The sequence below is a fragment of the Hemitrygon akajei genome, chromosome 12 (assembly GCF_048418815.1).
Source record: "Hemitrygon akajei chromosome 12, sHemAka1.3, whole genome shotgun sequence".
NCBI lineage: Eukaryota > Metazoa > Chordata > Chondrichthyes > Myliobatiformes > Dasyatidae > Hemitrygon > Hemitrygon akajei.
Window position 1 is genome coordinate 115,517,706 of NC_133135.1, and position 25,617 is coordinate 115,543,322.

At 47.2% G+C, this 25,617-nt stretch overlaps 1 protein-coding gene across 3 annotated transcripts in view; it reads left to right on the forward strand.

Annotated features, from left to right (window-relative positions):
• Positions 1-1,035: 1,035 nt before the first annotated feature.
• LOC140737405 (transcription factor RelB-like) overlaps positions 1,036-25,617 on the forward strand; it is an 87,235-nt gene continuing 62,653 nt past the window's right edge. For 2 of the 3 annotated variants that reach the window (XM_073063891.1, XM_073063892.1), the window contains exons 1-3: positions 1,036-1,113; positions 8,386-8,599; positions 8,888-9,282. In XM_073063891.1, coding sequence (XP_072919992.1) covers positions 9,234-9,282 — 49 coding nt within the window. In that variant the 5' untranslated portion in view covers positions 1,036-1,113; positions 8,386-8,599; positions 8,888-9,233. Of the gene's footprint in view, positions 1,114-8,385; positions 8,600-8,887; positions 9,283-25,617 lie in introns of those variants that run through there. The other variant, XM_073063894.1, reaches the window with a different exon arrangement.

Here is a 25,617-nt window from a genome sequence, read left to right on the forward strand (position 1 = left end):
AGACATGGTCAAGAGGGTCAGAATGGGGAAAAAGTTTGATTTAAGTGGCTTTAACTGTGGAATAATAATTGTTGGTGTCAGATAGAGGGATTTGAGTATCTCAGAAACTGCTGATCTCCTGGGATTCCACACACAACGTTCTCCAGTGCTTACAGAGGAAGGTGCAAAAAAACAGAAAACACCCAGTGAGTGGCAGCTCTGCGGGCGAAAACGCCTTGTTAATGAGAGAGGTCGGAGGAGAATGGCCAGACTGGCTCAAGCTGACAGGAGGGTGACTGTAACTCTAACAATCTGGTGTTACAACAGTTGTTTGCAGAAGAGCATCTCTGAAGGCTCAGTGCTTTGAACATAGAAGTGGAAGGGCTACAGCAGCAGAAGACTACAAATATACACTCCGTGGCTACTTCATCAGGGATCTTCAGAGTCATAGAGAAGTAGAGCACAGAAACAGGCCGTTCAGCCCGTCTAGTCCATGCCGAAACCATTTAAACTGACCACTCCAATTGACCTGCACCGGGCCCACAGCCCTCCATACTCCTACCATCCAGTTACCTATCTAAACTTCTCTTAAATGTTGAAATCAAACTCACATGCACCACTTGTGCTGGCAGCTCATTCCACAGGCTCATCGTTCTCTGAGTGAAGATGTTTCCCTTAAATGTTTACCTTTCACCCCTAACACATAACTTCTGGTTTTAGTCCCGCCCAATCTCAGTGGAAACAGCTTGCTTGCATTTACCTCTCATAATTGTATACACCTCTATCAAATCTCCCCTCAGTCTTCTACGTTCCAAGGAATAAAGTCCTCACCTATTCCAGTTACTCGTCTAACTGATTAAGTGGTCATTCAGTGTATGGTCACAATAAAGCAAGCAATCTCTCACTCATCACTACTGGTTGTGATATCATTGATTTACTTCATTGTAATTCGAAAGAGGGAACTAATTCTGCCACATGGTGGTGATCTGACTCTTGTGCTCTCTCTTTCCAGTGACGTGACAGGTTTTGCTTTGTCAGACCTCAGCTTGGAAACTCTGACTGGGGATGTTTTCCAAAAATCGGAACAGCTGCAGGCACTCGGATTCGGGGATAAATGTCAGAGTGGCTCCGCAGGTCAGGCAGCATCTGTGGGAAGAGAAACAGAGATAACAGCAACAAGTAATCTGACGCAGAAAACTGGTGGGACTCGCAGTGTCTGTGGGTGGGGGAGGGGTGTGGAATCTATGCATTGAGACTGTTGTACTAGAGCATGATGAAACCAGTCAGGATATTTTCACAGTAACACTCACAAAGTGCTGCAGGAACTCAGTGGGCCAGACAGTATTGATTGGAAAAGAGTGTACTGGACAATTCGGCCGAGACCCCTCATTTGGGCTGCAGAAAAAGATGACATTCAGGATACATCTGTAGAAGTGAGAGCATTTGGTGACACACAGCGCTGCACAACTCCGTAGACACATATACAGTACTGTACAGAAGCCTCAGACATGGATGCAGTAATGTACAAAATTCCTAGGATGTATACAGTACTGCACAAAAGCCTTAGGCAGCACACAGTACTGTACAAAAGCCTTAGACACGTATACAGGAGTGTACAAAAGCCGTAGACACGTATACAGTACTGTACAAAATACAGACACGTATACAGTGCTGTACAAAAGCCTTAGGCACGTATACAGGAGTGTACAAAAGCCTTAGACACGTATACAGTACTGTACAAAATACAGACACATATACAGTGCTGTACAAAAGCCTTAGGCACGTATACAGGAGTGTACAAAAGCCTTAGACACGTATACAGTACTGTACAAAATACAGACACATATACAGTGCTGTACAAAAGCCTTAGGCACGTATACAGGAGTGTACAAAAGCCTTAGACACGTATACAGTACTGTACAAAATACAGACACGTATACAGTGCTGTACAAAATACAGACACATATACAGTGCTGTACAAAAGCATTAGGCACGTATACAGTACTGTACAAAATACAGACATGTATACAGGACTGTACAAAAGCCTTTAGCACATATCCAGGACTGTACAAAAAGTCTCAGTCACGTATGCAGTAAGGGTCAAAATCTTTGGGCACATATACAGTACTGCACAAAAGCCTTAGACAGGTATACAGTAATGTAAAAAAGCATAAGGCAGGTACACTAATGTACGAAAGCCTTAGGCACGTAGATATATTGTGTAAAAGCCTTAGGCATGTACACAGTAATGTAGTAGTAGGCAGCATTGATCCCGGGGACCATGGGTTTCTGCCTCTGGTGGACTGTGACCTCTCCAGGGCGCAAACCTGGGTGGGAAGATTTGAAGATCTGGCTGTTGCCCGTGCAGCGGGCTCCCCATCTCCAGGTGTAGTCCAGGGGAAGGGCAGGCTGTCATCCAAGGTTGATGAGCCCCACCTGTCCAAAGCAACTGGTTTTGAGGTGCCAGTGGTCCAACTTTACCCCTTCTCTTGTCAGTAGAAACTCAATCCTGTCCCACCATTCAATGTGATCTAACCTACCACATCGTATTTATCAGTGGTTAATCTGTTCTGTACCTGACAATATTTAATTTACTGTACAGTTGTCTCGTTTGACAGTGTACATGTACTGTACAGTTGTCTCGTTTGACAGTGTACATGTACTGTACGATTGTCTCGTTTGACAGTATCTATGTACTGTACGATTGTCTCGTTTGACAGTGTACATGTACTGTACGATTGTCTCATTTGACAGTGTACATGTACTGTACGATTGTCTTGTTTGACAGTGTACATTTACTGTACGGTTGTCTCGTTTGACAGTGTACATGTACTGTACGATTGTCTCGTTTGACAGTGTACATTTACTGTACGGTTGTCTCGTTTGACAGTGTACATGTACTGTACGATTGTCTCGTTTGACAGTGTACATGTACTGTACAGTTGTCTCGTTTGACAGTGTACATGTACTGTACGGTTGTCTCGTTTGACAGTGTACATGTACTGTACGATTGTCTCGTTTGACAGTGTACATTTACTGTACGGTTGTCTCGTTTGACAGTGTACATGTACTGTACGATTGTCTCGTTTGACAGTGTACATGTACTGTACAGTTGTCTCGTTTGACAGTGTACATGTACTGTACGGTTGTCTCGTTTGACAGTGTACATGTACTGTACGATTGTCTCGTTTGACAGTGTACATTTACTGTACGGTTGTCTCGTTTGACAGTGTACATGTACTGTACGATTGTCTCGTTTGACAGTGTACATGTACTGTACAGTTGTCTCGTTTGACAGTGTACATGTACTGTACGATTGTCTCGTTTGACAGTGTACATTTACTGTACGGTTGTCTCGTTTGACAGTGTACATGTACTGTACGATTGTCTCGTTTGACAGTGTACATTTACTGTACGGTTGTCTCGTTTGACAGTGTACATGTACTGTACGATTGTCTCGTTTGACAGTGTACATGTACTGTACGGTTGTCTCGTTTGACAGTGTACATGTACTGTACGATTGTCTCGTTTGACAGTGTACATGTACTGTACGGTTGTCTCGTTTGACAGTGTACATGTACTGTACGGTTGTCTCGTTTGACAGTATCTATGTACTGTACGATTGTCTCGTTTGACAGTGTACATGTACTGTACGGTTGTCTCGTTTGACAGTGTACATGTACTGTACGATTGTCTCGTTTGACAGTGTACATGTACTGTACAGTTGTCTCGTTTGACAGTGTACATGTACTGTACGATTGTCTCGTTTGACAGTGTACATGTACTGTACGGTTGTCTCGTTTGACAGTATAAATGTACTGTACGGTTGTCTCGTTTGACAGTGTACATGTACTGTATGATTGTCTCATTTGACAGTATAAATGTACTGTACGATTGTCTCGTTTGACAGTATCTATGTACTGTGCGGTTGTCTCGTTTGACAGTGTACATGTACTGTACAGTTGTCTCGTTTGACAGTGTACATGTACTGTATGATTGTCTCGTTTGACAGTATAAATGTACTGTACGATTGTCTCGTTTGACAGTATAAATGTACTGTACGATTGTCTCGTTTGACAGTGTACATGTACTGTATGATTGTCTCGTTTGACAGTATAAATGTACTGTACGATTGTCTCGTTTGACAGTATCTATGTACTGTGCGGTTGTCTCGTTTGACAGTGTACATGTACTGTACAGTTGTCTCGTTTGACAGTGTACATGTACTGTACAGTTGTCTCATTTGACAGTATAAATGTACTGTACAGTTGTCTCGTTTGACAGTGTACATGTACTGTACAGTTGTCTCATTTGACTGTGTAAATGTACTGTACGATTGTCTCATTTGACAGTATATATGTACTGTACAGTTGTCTCATTTGACAGTATATATGTACTGTACAGTTGTGTTTGACAGTATAAATGTACTGTACAGTTGTCTCGTTTGACAGTGTACATGTACTGTACGGTTGTCTCGTTTGACAGTATCTATGTACTGTACGATTGTCTCGTTTGACAGTGTACATGTACTGTACGGTTGTCTCGTTTGACAGTGTACATGTACTGTACGATTGTCTCGTTTGACAGTGTACATGTACTGTATGATTGTCTCGTTTGACAGTATAAATGTACTGTACGATTGTCTCGTTTGACAGTATCTATGTACTGTACAGTTGTCTCGTTTGACAGTGTACATGTACTGTACGATTGTCTCGTTTGACAGTGTACATGTACTGTATGATTGTCTCGTTTGACAGTATAAATGTACTGTACGATTGTCTCGTTTGACAGTGTACATGTACTGTACGGTTGTCTCGTTTGACAGTGTACATGTACTGTACGGTTGTCTCATTTGACAGTATAAATGTACTGTACGATTGTCTCGTTTGACAGTATCTATGTACTGTGCGGTTGTCTCGTTTGACAGTGTACATGTACTGTACGGTTGTCTCATTTGACTGTGTAAATGTACTGTACGATTGTCTCATTTGACAGTATATATGTACTGTACAGTTGTCTCGTTTGACAGTATATATGTACTGTACAGTTGTGTTGTTTGACAGTATAAATGTACTGTACGGTTGTCTCGTTTGACAGTGTACATGTACTGTACAGTTGTCTCATTTGACTGTGTAAATGTACTGTACGATTGTCTCATTTGACAGTATATATGTACTGTACAGTTGTGTTGTTTGACAGTATAAATGTACTGTACGATTGTCTCATTTGACAGTATGTATGTACTGTACAGTTGTTGTTTGACAGTATAAATGTACTGTACGATTGTCTCGTTTGACAGTATCTATGTACTGTACAGTTGTTGTTTGACAGTATAAATGTACTGTACAGTTGTCTCGTTTGACAGTATATATGTACTGTACAGTTGTGTTGTTTGACAGTATAAATGTACTGTACGATTGTCTCGTTTGACAGTATGTATGTACTGTACAGTTGTTGTTTGACAGTATAAATGTACTGTACAGTTGTCTCGTTTGACAGTGTACATTTACTGTACTGTTGTCTCGTTTGGTAGTACACATGTACTGTACATAGTTAAATGACAATAACTTGACATGGTTCGAAAGTTGAGAACTTAATTGGCTTGGACGAATTGGGGAAAAGTGTTGGTTTCCAGAAAGCAGAAGTCTGTTACAATGATAATGCCCAGATGATCTGTTTCTGGGTGAATGTGGTAGAGGTTTCTGGGGGAAACCTATCTTATGTCTTCATACTGGTTTCCAGGATCTATTAAGTATGCCTAGAAGTGGTTTTGGTTTTTGATGAAGGTCTTAGGCCAGAAATATCAACTCTCCTTTAAATCAAGGCAAGATGAGTGCACTACTCCCATCTTCCAGCAAGATGGTGTCAGTGACCATCAGCGATATCTTGCAGACAGCTTACAAAACTACCAGATATTCTCCTTCTTCTAAAGATACTTCCTCTTCTTATTCTGAACTGCAATCCATTTCAGCCTGTAATGTTTTTATGGGCCTTTGAAGCAATCTGACATCTCTGTGGTCTCCTGGTGGGTTTGTCGTAGGTGAGAGCAGAGAGCGTAGCTACGGCCAACTCTGGGGAATTAGTGTGGTGGAACTGACCGGCAGTCAGTTCTAATACTCCACTCAGCTGAAACGTTGAGCAGGGTGAAAATCATCAGGGACAAGAGTGGAAAATAAACAAGCGCTCATCGGACAGGACTCTTCCTGCTGCTGCTGGGGGCTGAAGGCGCAGGAGTCCTGCGTCCCACATCACCGGCTTTGGGAGTGGCTCCTGCCTTGCAGCCATCGGACTCCTGGACGGGCTTCACTCTCCTCAGCACTGAACGTGCTGGGCAGCTGCTCATATTCCTTGTGCATCTGTTTAATTTTTTACTGTTTGCTCAATTTCATAAAGGCGTTTCAGCACTGAGCTGATTCTGTGACTGTGGCCTGCAGCCAGCCGGCTCCTGGACCCACCTCACTGGCCTCAGTAACTCCGAGGCTGTGCACTCACTTTCTGGGATCTGCGGTTAATGTTTTTTGTTCATTTTTTAAATTGTTTGTACAATGTATTCTTTTTTTCAAACACATGGGGTGTTTGATGGTCTTGTTGTCCGTGTTTTTTTCTTTAAAGGGGTCTTATTATGTTTCTTTGGTTTGTGGCCGCCTGCAAGGAGACGAATCTCACGGTTGTGTCAAGTATACGTGCTTTGATAATAAATGTACCTTGAACTTTGACATATGGTGAGGTACAGGTATAATGACGTTTGCTTGTAGTAGCATCTCAGGCACGTAGATTCAGCCAAACAGCTTCTATATTATAAGACTATAGAATCGATCTCTTTACAACAAGATGGACTTGACCTTGTTATGGCTTTCCATCCCGTGTCTGCTTTCTCTGTCACTGTATTTATTCCGCATTCCGTTGTTGTTTATTGATGACATCTTATACATATAGTTAGAGTGCCTAAGACTTCCTGTATTTGTGAACGTGGAGTGGAGAGCAAGTTTGTAAATCTGGTGGGTGTTGGGAATGGTGGAGGTGGAGTACCGTGGGACAGGTGGCAGAGAGGGAGAGCCAGGGGCAGGGGAAGGGTGGCATGGGGGCAGACACACCCAGCCCTGGGACACCAGGCAAGGTAATTTAATTCCAAACAATTGGCATATTGATCGTTACACAATGTCTCTCCGGTGCTTTCTGTTCCTTCCCCTCTCCCTTCCCCTTTTCCCAAACATGATTCAGCAATTACAACATAATTAGTGACAGGTAAAAGGCAAATCAAGATATGTGCTCAGAAAAGAAAACAGAGATGAATCAACGTCAGCGCAAGAAGTGGTCCGTAGCGTTTCATACTAGAATTAAGGTTACAGCAGTTGGAGGAGAACCTGATGGTTGAAGGGAAGCAGCTGTTCTCGAACTTGGTGGTGTAGGGCTTCTGGCTTTCATACCTCCTGCAGACTCAGAGTGGTCCACCGGTCCTCCAGGTTCGGGGGTTCAGCTCAGGGCCAACAACCCTGACTGGCAAAACAAAACTGTTATGGACACACCAATGAAGAATCCTTCCACATCTGAGTGTGACGGTGTTCCTGAGTCGACTGACAGCAGTGAAATCCGAGATGAAGCCCGGGACACCTCCGGAGGTGGAATGCCTTCATTGTTACCCTAAATGCCAGCATGCCAAACGGGCAAAAGAAAGAGAGAGAGAGATCCAGATCTGCAACATCTGTAGACTCTCTTGTGTCGTAATTTCAAAACCAGCTGTAAAATAGCCTGTTAGCTAGAAATCCATCTCCTGTCTGTTACCAGAGGAACCCAGCCAACTACACAGGGGAATGGACAGTCAACGTATCGGCTGAAGCCCTTCTCAAGACCAATCAAAACCTCTTGAGCTCCTGTCCGTTGCCTTTGCATTGTCAGTAATAAATTGGTTGTATTTAGATAATTGCCCCTGGCATCAGATTTATGAATGGACAATGAATGAGGAGGTCGGTGAGAGATAGGCTCATGCCCCGACTCCAGGCTTCTTGGCCTCCAGACCACACACTCTGCGTCAAAACTCACCGAACTCCCTCGGAGACAGCGAAGTGCCAGATTGCTCAATCCTCCCAAGAAATCACCATCCAAATGTAAACCACACGTTCCAATAATAGCAGAATAATTTTTGAAAGTAAAAGGAGTAGTTTGGTGAACTGCCTCATGTTCCAGGCGTGGTCAGGGTTGCATGCTGGATTTCCTCAAGCTTCTAAGAAGACAAAGATGTTGCATCATCTGCTGAGTGATTCCAGCATTTTCTCACTGATGCTGCTCGACCTGCTGACCCTAACCCTATATTCCAGCTTCCACAATCTTCTTTGTGGACCTGAGTGATTTCTTCCTGCTTGTCCGCAGAACAGGTCGATGTCACGTCTGTTTTTTTTTCTTTTCAAGGTGGCGGGGTTTCTGTCGGAGTCTGTGACCTACAGTTGCAGCTTGGACTGCTGTCCCTCACGGACTGTGGGTTCTCACTCTCTGAACGGGCAGAGCGGCCTGGCGTTTTGACGTCTCCAGCTGCGCCTCTGAAGTGCCACCCTGTGGACAAACCAATTGCTGGCCGTTGTCGCCAACTGAGACATCGCGGGAGATTGAAACATCGAGACAGCAGGTAGCTCTCAGAGTCTCTCGCTCTCCCCCCGGTCTGCCTGCACGGTGGGTGGTGGGTGGTGGTGGTGGTGGGGGGCTGATGCTTTCTGCTAGAACGGGGTGGGGGGTGGGGAAGGGAGGGGTTAGGATTGATGCTTCTCTGCTGCTTATGGGTGGGACTTTGCGGTTCTGACGTTTTCTGTAATTCATTCTTAGAATTTCTCTGGTGGATGTAAGAATTGCAGGGTGTATACTGTAGACATTCTCTGATATTAAATGCAACCGTTGAACCATTTTGACTTAATTTCAGGTTTGATATCAACGCGCATTGTGCGAGTTAAAGGAAGAAAGACATCGCCGACGTTGCACCGGGATCACAGATTTTTGTTTTCATTTTCTGTTCGGAATCCAGTTTGGGTTTTGGTTTTGTTCTCGTCTGTTCGAGTTGGGCAGTTGGAATCCTGTCCGGGGTTTCTGCCGGCCGCGTTGCCAAGTGCGTCACCCCGGACTGTGTCACGTGCTCGGCGCAGGGGATTCCCCCGCCTGGCGACCAATCAGCGCGCGCGCCTCGACTGGGAATTTCCAGCAAAGTATCAAAAAAAAAGGAACCGAGCGAGGCGGGGAGACGCAGTGGCGAGCTGGTAGACAGCGGTGGTATGAAGAGCAGAGAACAGGAGCAGCTCCCGGGGCCCCCCTGCCCCTCAGGTGGGTGCCAGCCGAAATCCCGAGCCCGGGTCCCCCCGCTACATGTGCGCCCTTCACTCCCTGTGTGTGTCGCCCAGGGCTGCCCGTTTCCCTCCTTGTCATACGGTCACACACCAACCTATCCCCCTCCCCAGCCTCCCGTCCCTTTCGCTCGATGTCGTGGTCACCCAACCACCTTCCGACGCGTCACTCGTCTACCCACCCCTTTACCCCTGTTGACTGGAAATGTGTCACCCTCCTGTCCATTTGTCGGTCACACCCCCCACCCCCGGGCCGCCTCCTAGTGTCAGATCATCTTCCCCCACTCCCGGGCCGTCTCCCAGTGTCAGATCATCTCTTCCCCCACTCCCGGGCCGCCTCCCAGTGTCAGATCATCTTCCCTCACTCCCGGGCCGCCTCCCAGTGTCAGATCACCCCCCGGGCCGCCTCCCAGTGTCAGTTCACCACCACCCCGGGCCGTCTCCCAGTGTCAGATCATCTCCCCCTCCCCTCCCGGGCTGCCTCCTAGTGTCAGATCATCTCTTCCCCCCCACCCCCTGGGCCGCCTCCCAGTGTCAGATCATCTCTTCCCCCCCACCCCCTGGGCCGCCTCCCAGTGTCAGATCATCTTCCCCCACTCCCGGGCTGCCTCCTAGTGTCAGATCATCTCTTCCCCCCCACCCCCTGGGCCGCCTCCCAGTGTCAGATCATCTTCCCCTCCCCTCCCCTCCCGGGCTGCCTCCCAGTGTCAGATCATCTCCCCCTCCCCTCCCCTCCCGGGCCGCCTCCCAGTGTCAGATCATCTCCCCCTCCCCTCCCCTCCCGGGCCGCCTCCCAGTGTCGCTCACCTCTTTCTGCTGCCGGCCATCTGCCTATATCACCCGCCCCTCCGTTCCCAGTTTTCTGCCTTTATTCGTGCCCATCCCGCCTTCTCCCCTAGTTACACTCTAGCCCCAACCTCTCCTCCGCTGGTTTCAGCCCACCCCAGTCTGTATGAATACATCCTACCACCCTACCCCGCGTCGTACCCTCATTCCTCTCTGCTCCTCCCGTCCCTGTGACTAACTGCCAGTCTCCCCCAAACTCTGTACCCGTTTGGGGGTCAGAGAGGGAGCGGATGGGGGTCTGCCGCTTTCAAACCCCTAAAACAGGCTTTGTAACCTCAATGAGAAACTACAAAGAGTGGTCATAACAGTGAGGCGTGGGACGGCATGAAAGGTATTCCTGGGAATCTTCAGTGCTGGAGGCCTCCCTAACCAACAAAAACCAAAGAGGAGGCTTGTATTTATAGAGCTCAGAGCGGAGAAATTTAAAGATGTGTCCAGCAAATTGTTTTTGGAGGGGTGTGGGCCTGAAATATCTTGGAGTATTTTGTAGTATACATTCCTGTAAACAAGTCCAACCCCCCCACCCCATCCTCTATTCCCCACTCTGACCTTTCACTTTTTCACCCCTGGCTATTACTTCCCCCTGAGACCCCTCCTCTCTCCTATGGTCCTCTCTCCTCTTCCATCAGACTCCTTCCTCTCCAGCCCTTGACCTTTCCCACCCACCTGGCTTCACCCATCACCTTCCAGCTAGCCTCCTTCCCCTCCCCATCCCGCATTTTTTTATTCTGGCGTCTTCCCCCTTCCTTTCCAGTCCTGAAGAAGGGTCTCTGCCCAAATCATCGACTGTTTATTCTTTTCAGTTGTGGCTGAGTTCCTCCAGCATTTTGTGTGTGTTGCTTGGGAGTATTCAATTGAGCATTCAGTTCTGGTTGTTTCGTTTTCGGAAAGATTATAGAGAGGGTGCAGGGGAGATTTACCGGGACGCTGCCAGGATTAGAGAGCATGTCTTATGAGGACAGGCTGAGTGAGCGAGGGAGTTCTCTTTGGAGTGAATGAGGATGAGTAGTGACTTGATAGAGGCCTACAAGATGATAAGAGACACCGATCGAGTGGACAGCCGGAGACTTCTCCCAGGGTGCAAATGGCTAATACAAGGTGACTGGAGGGAAATATCGGGGGAGGGGGATGTCAGAGGTAAGTTTTTTTTTACACTGGAAGGGGTGGTGGTAGAGCCAGATACATCAGGGATATTTAAGATAGGCACATGGATGAAAGAAAAATGGAGGGAAGGGTTAAATTGATCTTGGAATAGGTTAAAAGGTTGGCACAACATTGTGGGTGGAAGGGCCTGTACTATGTTATGATGTCGACTGCATGCTGCCTGACCCACTGAGTTCCTCCAGCTGCCCAAGCCTCCCATGTCCCTGACGTGCAGTATCGTGGCCATCACGGATGTGATGGGCGAATAGCCTGTGCTGTGCTGTTGTAAATTCTGTCTGAGGACTTTTGAGTGATGGCCACATGCAGGCTCCCTCAGGGGAGGGGGGAAAGCGACCCAGGCCTGCCATTGCCTCGTCTTTACCATGTGAGTCAGTTGATTTTGCCCAGTACGGCGGCTGCTCCTGAGCCGGGAGACCGGGAGAGGGCAAGCAGGCAAAAGTTCACCAGGAGGGAACTGACTTCCTTCTGTCCCTTCCTGTCAGATTCTGCCTTTAGCCCCTTCCCTTTCCACCTGTCAACTCCCAGCTCCTTACTTCACTCACCCCCCACCCCACCTACCTTCCCTCTCTCCTGATGTCCCCTATCGCATGGCAGTTTGTACTCCCCAGCTTTTTATCCTGGCCTCTGCTCTCTTCCTGTCCGGTGCCAGTCCCCAGCATCTGCAGAAGCTTCCTCCTACCTTTGTGCAGTGAGACTCGAGCAAAGAGACTGCAGCCATTGCCTGCTGTGAGCATGAGCTGTTGTGTGATTACTGTATTGGGTCAGGCACTTCCTGTTTATGTTTAAACGGACCTCCGTGGCATCGCTCCTAGTCTGTGACGTGCCATTGTTCTTGGTTGTAAGCCTTGCTCTCATGCAGGGCTTCATGTCCTGGGGTCCATGGACCCCTCAGTTAATGGTAGGCATTAAAAACGGTTGGGAACCCTGCCCTAATGGAGGGGCGTCAGGGTAGTGAGGCCTTACAGGCCCAGTGATCACCGATTGGGATTCTCTTCCAGCCTGGGAGGAGTTTGTATGTTCTCCCATGACCCTGTGGTGGGTGCTGTGGGTTAGGGTTAGTGAGTTGTGGCATGATGTGTTGGTGGTGATACCAGTGGGCTGCCCTCGGGACAGTGTTGGTTCCTGACACAAGCACAGCTTTTCGCAGCATGTTTGGGTGTGCATGCGACGGGGCGGCACCGTGTTATGGTGGTGAACAGGACGCCGCCCAGCGCTGGCGACTCCCCCCGCTGTCTGGAAGGAGTTCATACATTCTCCCCATGACCACGTGGGTTTCCTCCTGCAGCGCAAAGACCTACCGGAGGGTCATTGTAAATTGTCCCATGATTAAGCTAGCATTAAATTGTGGGGTTGCTGGGCCGTGTGGCTTGGAGGACCAGGAGGAGGACCACTGTGTCTTAATAAATCAGTTCAGCTGATCCTTCATCACTGTACCTGTTGATGAGTGGGTGAGAGTCAGCTGGATAGATCTAACTGCATCAAGGTCTGTTCAGGATCAGTTGGTCTCTGTAATAAAATTCTACAGGAGTGTATCTTCAATGTGACACATGTGCCAGCCACACTCTTTTCTCTCTGCTGCCATCAGGAAGCAGGTACAGGAGCCTCGGGACCTGCACCAGGAACAGTTATTACCCCACAACCATCAGGCTCCTGAACCGGTGTGGATAACTTCACTCACCACAATGAGCCTCAGGTCCCACACCACCAGGTTCAGGAACAGTTATTACCCCTCAACCATCAGACTCTTGAACCAGTGTGGATAACTTCACTCACCACAATGAGCCTCAGGTCCCACACCACCAGGTTCAGGAACAGTTATTACCCCACAACCATCAGGCTCCTGAACCAGTGTGGATAACTTCACTCACCACAATGAGCCTCAGGTCCCACACCACCAGGTTCAGGAACAGTTATTACCCCTCAACCATCAGGCTCCTGAACCAGTGTGGATAACTTCACTCACCACAATGAGCCTCAGGTCCCACACCACCAGGTTCAGGAACAGTTATTACCCCTCAACCATCAGACTCTTGAACCAGTGTGGATAACTTCACTCACCACAATGAGCCTCAGGTCCCACACCACCAGGTTCAGGAACAGTTATTACCCCTCAACCATCAGGCTCCTGAACCAGTGTGGATAACTTCACTCACCACAATGAGTCTCAGGTCCCACACCACCAGGTTCAAGAACAGTTATTACCCCACAACCATCAGGCTCCTGAACCGGTGTGGATAACTTCACTCACCACAATGAGTCTCAGGTCCCACACCACCAGGTTCAAGAACAGTTATTACCCCACAACCATCAGGCTCCTGAACCAGTGTGGATAACTTCACTCACCACAATGAGCCTCAGGTCCCACACCACCAGGTTCAGGAACAGTTATTACCCCACAACCATCAGGCTCCCGAACCAGTGTGGGTAACTTCACTCACCACAATGAGCCTCAGGTCCCACACCACCAGGTTCAGGAACAGTTATTACCTCACAACCATCAGGCTCCTGAACCAGTGTGGATAACTTCACTCACCACAATGAGCCTCAGGTCCCACACCACCAGGTTCAGGAACAGTTATTACCCCACAACCATCAGGCTCCTGAACCAGAGGGGATAACTTCACTCACCCTAAACAGTGTGCAAAAGAAAACAAGCTGTGCAAATATAAAGAGAAAGAAAGAATAATATTAAATAAATCCTGAGATTCATTTTCTTGCAGGCATAATCAATAAATCTATGATAGAATCAGTGAACGACTGCTCCAACTAAGACAATCAGACCGTGTACAGAAGACAACGAGCTTCAAATACAAAAGGAAAGAAATAATGATAAATAAGCAATGAATATCAAGAACATGAGAAGAACAGTCCTTGAAACGGAGCCTCCAGGTTGTGGGTACGTTTCAATGATGGCGCAGGTGAAGTTGAGAGAAGTTATCCCCTCTGGTTCAAGAGCCTGTTGGTTACTAGTACTACTACGTCGACTCAGGCCTAGGGGTCCGGTGACGGGCACGATGACGGACTCTCCACTCCTCCCTCTCCCTCATCAGTGTGTTCAGTTCATCTACATTAGCCGTGCTGCTATCTTCTAGGGGCGTGTTGACCATAGTCTTGGGAGGGCGCCCAGGGTTCCTCCTCCCGTGCTTGGGCTCCCATGTGATGACTAGGCTGGCAGGTAGCTCAGGGTGGCGTAGACAGTGCCCTGCTGGTTGCAGTCTTCTTGCCTCGATTTTAGTAGTGAGCATCGGTAGGTCATCATAGAGCTCAACGTTCGTCATGTGCTGTTGCCAACTCGCGTTGAGCCATCCAGAGCATTCGTGTATAGCAACCATCTAGTGACTTTTGCATGGTCTTGGTGAGTGTCCACGTCTCGCATCCATACGTGAGAATGGACTCTATGACTGCTATGAAGATCCTCTTTTTGAGCCCTCTGGTCAGGTTCAACCCCCAGATTTCCTTCATGTCATTCATTACCCTCCACGCCAGCGCCTTCCGTATCTTTATGTCCTTCTCCGAACTCATCATTCTTGACCCGAGGTAATTGAAGTCTAAGACTTTCTTAACGGTATCATTCTTTACGGCCTTGAGAGTACCTTCGTCACAGTTGAACGCCATGTACTCTGTCTTTTTAGTGTTTAGGTGAAGTCCAACTTTATTGCACTCAATTTCCACTTTTGTCAGTAGCTGCTGTGCTTCCTCAATCTGGTCAGAGAGCATGACTATGTCAGCTGCAAAATTGTAGCTTTGGTAGCTTGGCATTATGATGACAGCCTGATGGTTGAGAGGAAATAACTGTACCTGAATGCGGTAGTGTGCGTCTTGAGGCTCCTGTACCTTTTCCCTGATGGCAGCAGCGAGGACAGAGTGGTGGGGGTCCCTGATGACAGCACTCCACGTAGATGTGCTGAATGGTGGGGAGAGCTTTACCTGTGATGGACTGGGCCGTATCCACTATTTTGTAGGATTTTCCATTCAAATTCATTAGTTCTTCCATATTGGGCTGTGATGCAGCCAGTCAATATACTCTCCAGTACTCATCTATAGAAGTTGGTCAGGATTCTAGATGTGTCAATTCTCTGCAAGCTCCGAAGGAAGTAGAGGCACTCCCTGTGCATTCTGTGTAATCGCACTTAAGTGTCGGGTCAGGGTCAGATCCTCCGAAATAATAACACGGAGGAATGTAAAGTTGCTGGTTCTCTCTACCTCTGATCCTCTAAGGACTGACCCATGGACCTCTGGAATGATGCACAGGATTCACACCACCAGGTTCAGGAACAGTTATTACCTTTCATCCACCAGGAGCCCAAGCCAGTGTGGATAACTTCACTCACCACAACACTGAACTGTTCCCACAACGTACAGACTCACTTCAGTGGACTCTGCATCTCGTGTTCTCCACATCTAATGCTTTTTTTCATATTTGCACAATTTGTTGTCTTTTGTACATTGGTTATTTGTCTATCTTGTGGGCAGTTTTTCATTGATACTATTGTGTTCCTTTGTATTCACTGTGAATGCTTCAGGAAAATGAATCTCCGGTTTATATACGGTGATATATATGTGTACTTTGATAAATTTACTTTGAACATTGAGTTTTGAGCTGAGCGATGTCACTGGTACGTAATACAATCTGAAATAAAAACAAAGCACAGGAAGTAATCAGCAAAATTGAGAGGGAAGCAGTGTTGATATTACAAACTTGATACAACAACTCTGTTTCTGTTCTTTCTGTCATTCCCTGAGCTATTCCTGTTTGTTCTGCTTTGATTAGGATTTCCTATTGCTGTAAGAAAGAGGCATAGATCGAGTGGACAGCCAGAAACTTTTTCCCAGGACAGAAATGACTAACATGAGGGGGCACAACTTTAAGGTGTTTGGAGGGAAGACTGGCAGGGGCATGTCAGAGGTAGACTAAGTGTTTGGTGTGTGGAACACGCTGCCATAAATGTTGGTTAGAGGCAGATACATTCATCATCATCAGTTCCGTGTTGTATGATGTGTGTGATTATGGACTATATGACCGTGATTGTTCTGGGCAAATTTTTCTACAGAAATGGTTTACCATTGCCTTCTTTCAGGCAGTGCCTTTATAAGAAGGGTGATCCCAGCCATTATCAGTACTCTTCAGAGATTGTCTGCCAAGCATCAGTGGTCGTATAACCAGGACGTGTGATATGCACTGGCTGCTCAAACGACCATCCACCACCTGCTCCCTGGCTTCACGTGACCCTGACTGGGGGGGGGGGGGGGGGTTAAGTGACTGAAACACCTTGCCCGAGTGTGAGCTGCAGACTAGCAGAGGGAAGGAATGCCTTATACCTCCTTTGGTGGAGAAGCATCTTCACCCTGCCACCCAGCAGATACATTAGGGACACTTATGAGACTCTTAGATCTTTGATCTCTAGCTTCTTATCATCTTGTCTAACTCTCTCTGGCTATCCATCCCGTAGGATGATGATGGTTCCTTTCAGTCAGTTAGTGGGTTTGATATGTGTGTCCTGGAGTGGCTGTACAGGCCGATCCCTGACAGGCACTGCTTGCCACGTACTTGGTAGGTGAGGCCTGGAGGGGCAGCAGGGGCAGAAACTCTGTTGTGGCACTTCCTGTGCCTTTCCTCTGTTGTCTCTATGAACTTGTTCTCAACAACGTCCACACCTTTTCTGATGGCGTCCCTCCACTGTGAGCGATCTTGAGCCAGATCCTCCCATGTTGATGGGGCAATGTCAGCTTTCTTGAGGCTCCTGTGCAGAACATCCTTGTACCGTGGTCGCTGGCCTCCTTGTTTTCGGGTATCACTGGACCGTTAGCCGTACAAGATGCCCTTGGGCAGTCTTCCGTCAGGCATTCTGACAACACGTCCTGCCCAGTGCAGTTGGGCTGACATCACCAAGGTTGAAACTGTTGGCATTCTGGCTCGAGCGAGGATCTCGGTATTGGAGACCTTGTCTCACCAGGTGATCTTCATCAAAGAACGTAGGTGACGCTGCTACAGTTGGTCAAGCTGGCGTAAGTGACTCTGATACGGGCACCATGTCTCACATCCGTATAGCAAGGCTGATATGACAACAGCCCCGTATACCTTGCACTTGGTGGCCAACCTGACGTTCTGTGACCAAACTCGATCTTTCAGCTGACCAAAGGACAAAGCAGACTTTTCTGGTTCTTGACTCAATCTCTATACCCAGAGAAGCTGAGGATGTTATTATGCTGCCCAGGCAGCAAAACTTGTTGACAGCATTGAGACGAGAGTCATCAATGAGGACAGTTGGTTCTTCGTAGCTTGAGCCAGGAGCCGGTTGGTACAAAACTTCCGTCTTTTTCAGGCTGGTTGTCAGTCCGAAGCTTTTGGCTGCACTGGCAAAGCGACTGGTGATCGCCTGTAAGTCTCGAGAGAGTGGGCAACCAGTGCACCGTCATCAGCAAACTGTGGCTCATGCTCCACAATGTCCCTGACTTTTGTTTTTGTCATCTTGTACACCTCCACCAAGTCACTTCTCATCCTCCTTCCCTCTAAGAGAAAGCCTCAGTTTGCTCAACCTGTCTTCATAGGACATTGTCTCTAATCCAAGCAGCAGCCCGGTAAATCTCCTCTGCACCTTATCAAAAGCTTCCATATCCTTCTTATAATGAGGTGACCAGAACTGAGCACAATACTCCAAGTGTGGGTTATCCGAAGTTTTATGGTCTATGACACTACCCTACGGCTCTTGAACTCAATTCTTTGACTAATGAAGAGCAACACATCATGCGCCTTTTTAACCACCCTGTCCACTTGTACTGTGACTTTGTGGATATCATAGATCCTTCTGATCCTTAGCACTGCCAGGAATCCTCCCACTGACCCCAGTACTTCAGCATCTTCATTTCCAGCACCTGCCAAATCTCTTGCAATAAACACTTATCCTGCTGGTTTTAAAAGTTCGTCTCTGTAATAAAGGCTGGATTTATTTGGTAAATTCACAAAGTGAGTGCATCACCAACACGTTGAGAAGGACAAGGAAGTAAGGCCAAGGCCAATGCCTCCCGCTCCCTCTTGGGTATCGGCATTGGAGGGAAGCCAGGCGTGACAAGGCCCATCTCTCGGGCTGGACCTTTGGGGCAGTTTTGGGCAGGGTTTGCACATCTTGCCTAGGGGCTCTGGGCTTGTGTTGACTCAATTGCTGCTGGGTTTCCATGGGTGATCTACCCAACATCTCACCATGTAGCATGCCTCACCTTGCAGTTAAGATTAATCAATAACAGCGTTCCAAAGCACTGTGTGTCACTTGTGTACTGTCATAAGACCATAAGAAGGATGTCCCTTTAGAATGGAGATGAGGAGGAATTTCTTTAGCCAGATGCTGGTGAATTCATTGCCACAGATGGTTGGGGAGGCTAAGCCATTGGGTATATTTCAAGCAGAGGTTGATAGGTTCTTGATTAGTCAGGTGTTAAAGGTTACAGAGAGAAGGCAGGAGAATGGGGTTCAGAGGGAAATAAATCAGCCATGATGGAATGGAGTGCAGACCCGAAAGGCCTAATAGTGCTCCTCCATCTTGTTGACTGAAAGGTATATAGTTATGCGACCCCTGAGCTGGGTGTTGGGTAGAGATGCATCTCTATCAAAGGAGGAGTGAGGTGCTCCTACCTTCCACTAGTCTGCAGGTCACCCCTGGGCAAGGTGAATCACCTATTTAGGCCCCCCCCCCCCCCAAATAAGGGTCACGTGAAGCCATGGGAGCAGGTGGTGGATGGTCGTATGAGCAGCCGGTGCAGATCACAAGTCCTGGTTATGTGACCACTGACACCAGGCAGACAGTCTCTGAAGAGTATTGATAACGGCTGAGGTCACCCGTCTTGTAAAGAAACTGCCCAGAAGAAGGTAATGGCAAACCAGTTGTTTAGATAAATTTGGCAAAAACAATCACGATCATGAAAAACCCAGGATCGCCCATGTCATAGACACGGCACATAATGAGTGGACCAAATGGGAGGCAAGGAATTTATTTTCTCTCGTGCCAATGAGGGTGGCACAGAGTGTACTGGTTAGTGTAATGTCTCGGTGCCAGTTCAATTCCTGCCACTGTCTGTAAGGAGTTTGTACACTCTCCCAGTGACCACGTGCACTCCTCCCAGGCGCTCCCCTCCCACAATCCGAAGATGTACTGGTCAGGGTTAGTGAGTTGTGGGCACGCTATGTTGATGCTGAAAGCACGGAGGCACTTGCGGGCTGCCCCCAGCACGTCCTTGGTCTGTTAGTCATTGACACAAATGGCACATTTCATTGGGTGTTTGATGGTCCGATGTAAATGTAATAATTAAAGCAAATCTGTAACATAACCTTTAGCATCTGGAATCCACTGCCTCGTATGTGGTGGAAGCTTTTCGAGAGGGACTAGGAAGATGGGAGAGTTGATCTGGAGTGTTGCCAGCTCAGACTCAGTGTCATTCTGTGATTATGTAAGCCCACATGAAAGGTGGGGAGAGTTGCGATTGTGGATGGTGTTGTGTCTAGAACAAGCTTGTTATCCTTGCCCCCTGTCTCTCAGTTTTCCTTTGTGGTCAGCCTTGGGCAGTCCCTATCAACTTGGGTTAATTCCTGAGGGATAACATAACCTCTGTTATTTTTAGACTCTGGGACCCTTTTAGAGCAAAACATCATTGCTGCTGAAATCTGAGAGCGTGTTGCTAGTCACACCTCGACCTTCTCCACTCCCTCTACCTCGCGGGTCACCAATCATAGAGCGTAGCACAGTACAGCCTATTACAGGCCCTTTGGCCCATTAAGTTGCATTGACCCATATCAATCAAATTCTTCCCTCACACATCACCTTCCATTTTTATATCATCCATGTGCTACGAGAATCTCTTGAATGTCCCTAATGTATCTATCTCTACCATCACCCTGGGCAGTGCGTTTCCTGCATCTACCACTCTGACATTCCCTTATACTTCCCTCTAATCAGATTAAAATGACACCCCCTCTTATTAGCCATTTCTGCCCTAGGGGGAAAAGAGTCTTTGGCTGTCCACTCTCCATAATGCAGGTCCATCATCACCTCTCGTACTCCTTCGCTTTGAAGACAACTCCTATCTCGCTCAACCTATCCTCATGAGACATACTCTCTAATCCAGACTGCACCCTGTTAAACCTTTCCAAGATATTGCTGACATGTCATTCCCCTCTAGGCCTCTGGCATGAAAGGAGTCCCAGTGAATACTGGGAAAATTAAAGTCGTCCACGGCTCTGTTGCTTTTACAACTTTCCATGATCTGCCGACATGTGCTCCTCCATCTCCTGTTGGTGTTTGGGAGTCGTCCTTCTGCGTCATTGCACCTAGCTCGCTGCTGAGCTCCAGCTGGGTGTCCTCCTTTAGCGCCATGCAGAAGGTCAAGAACCGGTCCATGTGGCACCCCACAAGTTAAACACCCGTTCCGATCCATGCTAACACTTTTCCCAGATCGAAGCACACAGTATCTGCATCTTAACAACTCTCCATACATCCTGAAAGCATTGGCCCACTATGTTTAACCTACTCCTAACCCTTCCCTGCCACATAACCCTCCAGTTTTCTGTCATCCGTGAGCCTATCTACTGTGTCCGCCCATCTGGGTGGGTTCTGGACTGTAGTTCTGATTGGATTCTAGATCAAGGTCACTTTGGGGACTTTACTATTGGTTGCGTGATGGGGGGGAGGGGGGCTGAAGGAGCTTCTGCTGGTGCAAGTAGGGGGAAGGTTGGTGCTTTTCTGCTGCTTGTGTGTGGGAGGGGGAGGGTCTTTGGGGGGCTGATGTTTCTATCATTCATTCTTTGGGGTTTCTTGTTTTGTGGATAGCTCTGAAGAGTAATAATTTCAGGTTGTATATGTGTATATTAATACACATTAATCATTATACACATTGTATTAATATTTGATATTAATTGGAACTATTTGAATGGATATCTCCAGTCCTGGCAGCACGTTCCGTGTGTGTGTGTGTGTGTGTGTGTGTGTGTGTGTGTGTGTGTGTGTGTGTGTGTGTGTGTGTGTGTGTGTGTGTGTGTGTGTGTGTGTGTGTGTGTGTGTGTGTGTGTGTGTGTGTGTGTGTGTGTGTGTGTGTGTGTGTGTGTGTGTGTGTGTGTGTGTGTGTATGCGCATGTAATAAATGTTACTCTTCCACACAGTGTGCCTTACTTTGCACATTAGTCTTTGTGTGTAGCTTTTCAGAAATTGTATTATATTTCTCTGTTCTACTGTGAATGAATCACAAGCTAGTATATGGTGACATACACTTAGTGGTCACTTTATTAGGTACACCTGTACACTTGTAAATACAAATATCCGATCAGCCAATCATGTGGCAGGAACTCATGATTGCAGACATGGTCAAGAGGCTCAGATGTTGTTCAGACTAAATATCAGAACGGGGAAGAAATGTGATCTAAGTGACTTTGACTGTGGAATGATTGCTAGTGCCAGACAGGGTGGTTTGAGTATCCCAGAAACTGCTGAGGCCCTGGGGATTTTCATGCACAGCAATCTCTGGAGTTTACAGAAAACGTTGTGATAAACAACAAAAAAAAATTCCAATGAGCGGCAGTTCTATGGTCAAACACGCCTTGTTAATGGAAGGTCAGTGGACAATGTCCAGACTGGTGACAGTAACTCAAACAATCATGAGTTCCAACAGCGGTGTGCAGAAGAACATCTAATGATGAGCCCACTGACCGGTGTTACTTGTTGACATCGTGTGATTTCCCCTGCCATGGCGCTCTGACTTTCGTATTACCAGGCCGATTTCCAAAATGAACTTTATTATCAGAATATATATATACGTCACTGTATACAACCCTGAGATTCATTTTCCTGTGGGCATATTCAGCAAATGTATAGATTAGTAACTATAACAGGATCAATGAAAGATCAGCCAGTTTGCAGAAGACAACAAACTGTACAAATGCAAATGTAACAATAAATAACAAGGACATGAAATAACAAGATAAAGAGTCCTTAAAATGACATCATTGGTTTCTGAGATACTCAAACCACCCCATCTGGCACCAACAATCATTCCATGGTCAAAGTCACTTGGATCATATTTCTTCTCCATTCTGATGTTTGAACAACAACTGAACCTCTTGACCATGTGTACTTGCTTTTACATATTGGGTTGCTGCCACATGATTGGCTGATTAGATATTTGCATTTAAAGAGGCCCCCTTGTCCTATATCAAGAATATAATTGACTGCTCAAACCTCAGGGCATCACAATCACTCACAAACCCACCGCGACTTTAAGGAAGCTTGTCTCAAGAACCAAGATACTAGTAAAGACAGCCGACAAAAGCAATGTGGTGTACCAGATCACCTGTGGAGACTGCAACAAGAACTACATCGACTAGATGGGATGTAAACTCTGAACTTGTTTACAGGAACACAAATTGGAGGTACGGAGACGTGATCCGCTGTCGCTGATCTCGGTACATGATGACCGAGAAGGATACGACTTTAATGGGACACCGCGGAGGTTCTGACGCAGGCAAACACGAAGCAGGCACAAGAATTTTTAGAAGCTTGGTTCTCTACTGATAACTCCGTAAACAAACATATCGAAATAGATGCCATCTATGAACCCCTTAGAGCCAAAGAAATGTGAGCCAATAGAATTCAAAGATCAACTGAAGGGTTAGCCAATCAAGACCGAGGCAAGCGAGCGGGGTCCTATATAAACACGAGCACTACCAGAGAGAAACACGAACAACTGCACACTATGGATATCATCTCAACTGATGGTGGAACGTCTGTAAGCTAATTGCCAAGCTCGGCAGACACTGTAAGGGCGAATTTCCATTAGACAGTCCTAATGAGAGAGCAGCAGGCAGTGGTTCCATTCCCCATTTGTGTTCTAGTCTTTCTGTGATTCCAGTTTGAAGGGTGAGTTAATGGGAAGGGTAAAGTGGGACATTAGTGAGAACATTGCAAAAAAAAAATGGATGCTTGATAGTTGCCATCAACTTCATGGGTTTATCACAGGGGTTCCTAGTCATTTCTATGCCATGGACCAATACCATTAACCAAGGGGTCCTTTGATCCCCTGCTCTAGAGATTTTCTCCCATCTCGGAGTCAGATTTCTTTCTCATATATACTTTAAGCATTATGCCCCCAACCCCCCTCCCTCTCCATTTCCCATCCTCTTTTCCCTCTCTCACCTCATCTCACCAATCAACTTCCCAGTTCTTTGCTTCATTTCCGCACCCCCCCCCCCACCCCCACCGACATTCCCGGTTTCACCTATCACTGAGTGGTTCTCTTCCACTTTTTAAGTCTACTCCTGGTCTTTTTTTTCTCCAGTCCTGCTGAATAGTTTTGTCCAGAAACATCGACTGTACTCTTTTCCGTAGATGTTGCCTGGCCTGGCTGCTGAGTTCCCCAGCGTCTTGTGTGTGTTGCTCGGGATTTCCAGCGCCTGCAGGATCTCTCGTGTTCTTGTTCTGCCATCTGCCCCCTTCCTTTTCAGTCCTGATGAAGGGTCTCAGCTCAAAATTTCGACAGTTTATTCCTTTCGATAGATGCCATCTGATCTGCTGAGTTCCTCCAGCATTTTGTGTGTGTTTCTCTTGATCTCCAGCATCTGTGGAATCTGTTGTGTTTATGTGAAGCAAAATGAGTTGTTTTCAAACTTGCCCGCCCAGAATAGGCCACCTTTGGTCCTTGGCCCTGGAGCCTCAGACACCGGGTCTCTAACTTTGGACTTTTGTGTGATTCCACCACCTCGCATAATTGCTAAACATTGTGCAAGCCTTTGCCTCCAACACTGCCTCGATGAGTAGCACTGACTTGCTCATTTGCTTACCATAACATGCCTTCCTGCTTTTCACCGTTCCCTGAGCAATGAGAGAAAGAGGAAGATTGGCTTTATTTGTCAGATGCCTGAGGCCTCCATTAGTCAGGGTAAACTAAGGGTGTTGCGCCTACTTGTCTAGATAAACAAGTCAGGCCAGTACAATATGGAGAGCAAGCTGTGGTCAATGTGGCAGGCTCCCCCTCTCCGCTCCTCTGGTGAACACTAGGGAATGGCGGATACGATAGAGTTTGTCTCTGGAATTGTCGGTCAGTGTTGAATTCAATGTAAGACTTGGGGACTCCAGCTCTGGATTTTTCCCGTGGTGTTTACTCCTGAAGCCTTCCCCATGAGTGGGTACAGCCGCAAGGCAGCGGAGCTTTCAGATCAGAGTTCTCCTTCTCCTAGGTGAGCTGCCAACCACGGCTGATGAGCTCCATCTGCCCGGAGTGACTGGTTCTAAGGTGCCAGTAACCTGTCTTTGCTCCTTCTCCTGTTAGTAGAAACAGTTCTACTGGGCTTAGTAGCTAAGCCACACATGAAGGCCAGGAGCTGGACTTGGTTAGAAACACAGAAAACCTACAACACCATACAGGCCCTTCAGCCCACAAAACTATGTCATACTTGTCCTTAGGGTTACCCATAGCCCTCTATTTTTCTGAGCTCCATGCACCTGTCCAGGAATCTCTTAAAAGACCCCATCGTATCCGCCTCAACCACCGTTGCCGGCAGCCCATTCAATGCACTCACCACTCTCTGAGTAAAAAAAACAACAACAACAACAACAACTTACCCCTGACATCTCCTCCGTACCTACTTCCAAGCACCTTAAAACTGTGCCCTCTCATGCTAGCCATTTCAGCCCTGGGAAAAAGTCTTTGATTACTCACACGATCAATGCCTCTCATCATCTTGCACACCTCTATCAGGTCACCTCTCATCCTCCTTCACTCCAAGGAGAAAAAGCCAAGTTCACTCACTCGATTCTCATAAGACATGCTCCCCATTTGAGTCAACATCCTTGTAAATCTCCTCCGCACCCTTTCTATGGTTTCCACATCCTTCCAATAGTGAGGCAACCAGAATTGAGCACAGTACTCCAAGTGGGGTCTGACCAGGGTCCTATATAGCTGCAACATTACCTCTTGGCCCTTAAGCTCAATCCCACTATTAATGAAGGCCAATGCACCGTATGCCTTCTTAACCACAGAGTCAACCTGCGCAGCAGCTTTGAATGTCCTATGGACTTGGACCCCAAGATCCCTCTGATCCTCCACACTGCCAAGAGTCTTACCATTAATACTATATTCTGCCATCATATTTGACCCACCAAAATGAACCACTTCACACTTATCTGGGTTGAACTCAATCTGCCACTTCTCAGCCCAGTTTTACATCCTATCAATGTCCCACTGTAGCCTCTGACAGCCCTCCACACTATCTACAACATCCCCAACATTTGTGTCATCAGCAAATTTACTAACCCATCTCTCCACTTCCTCA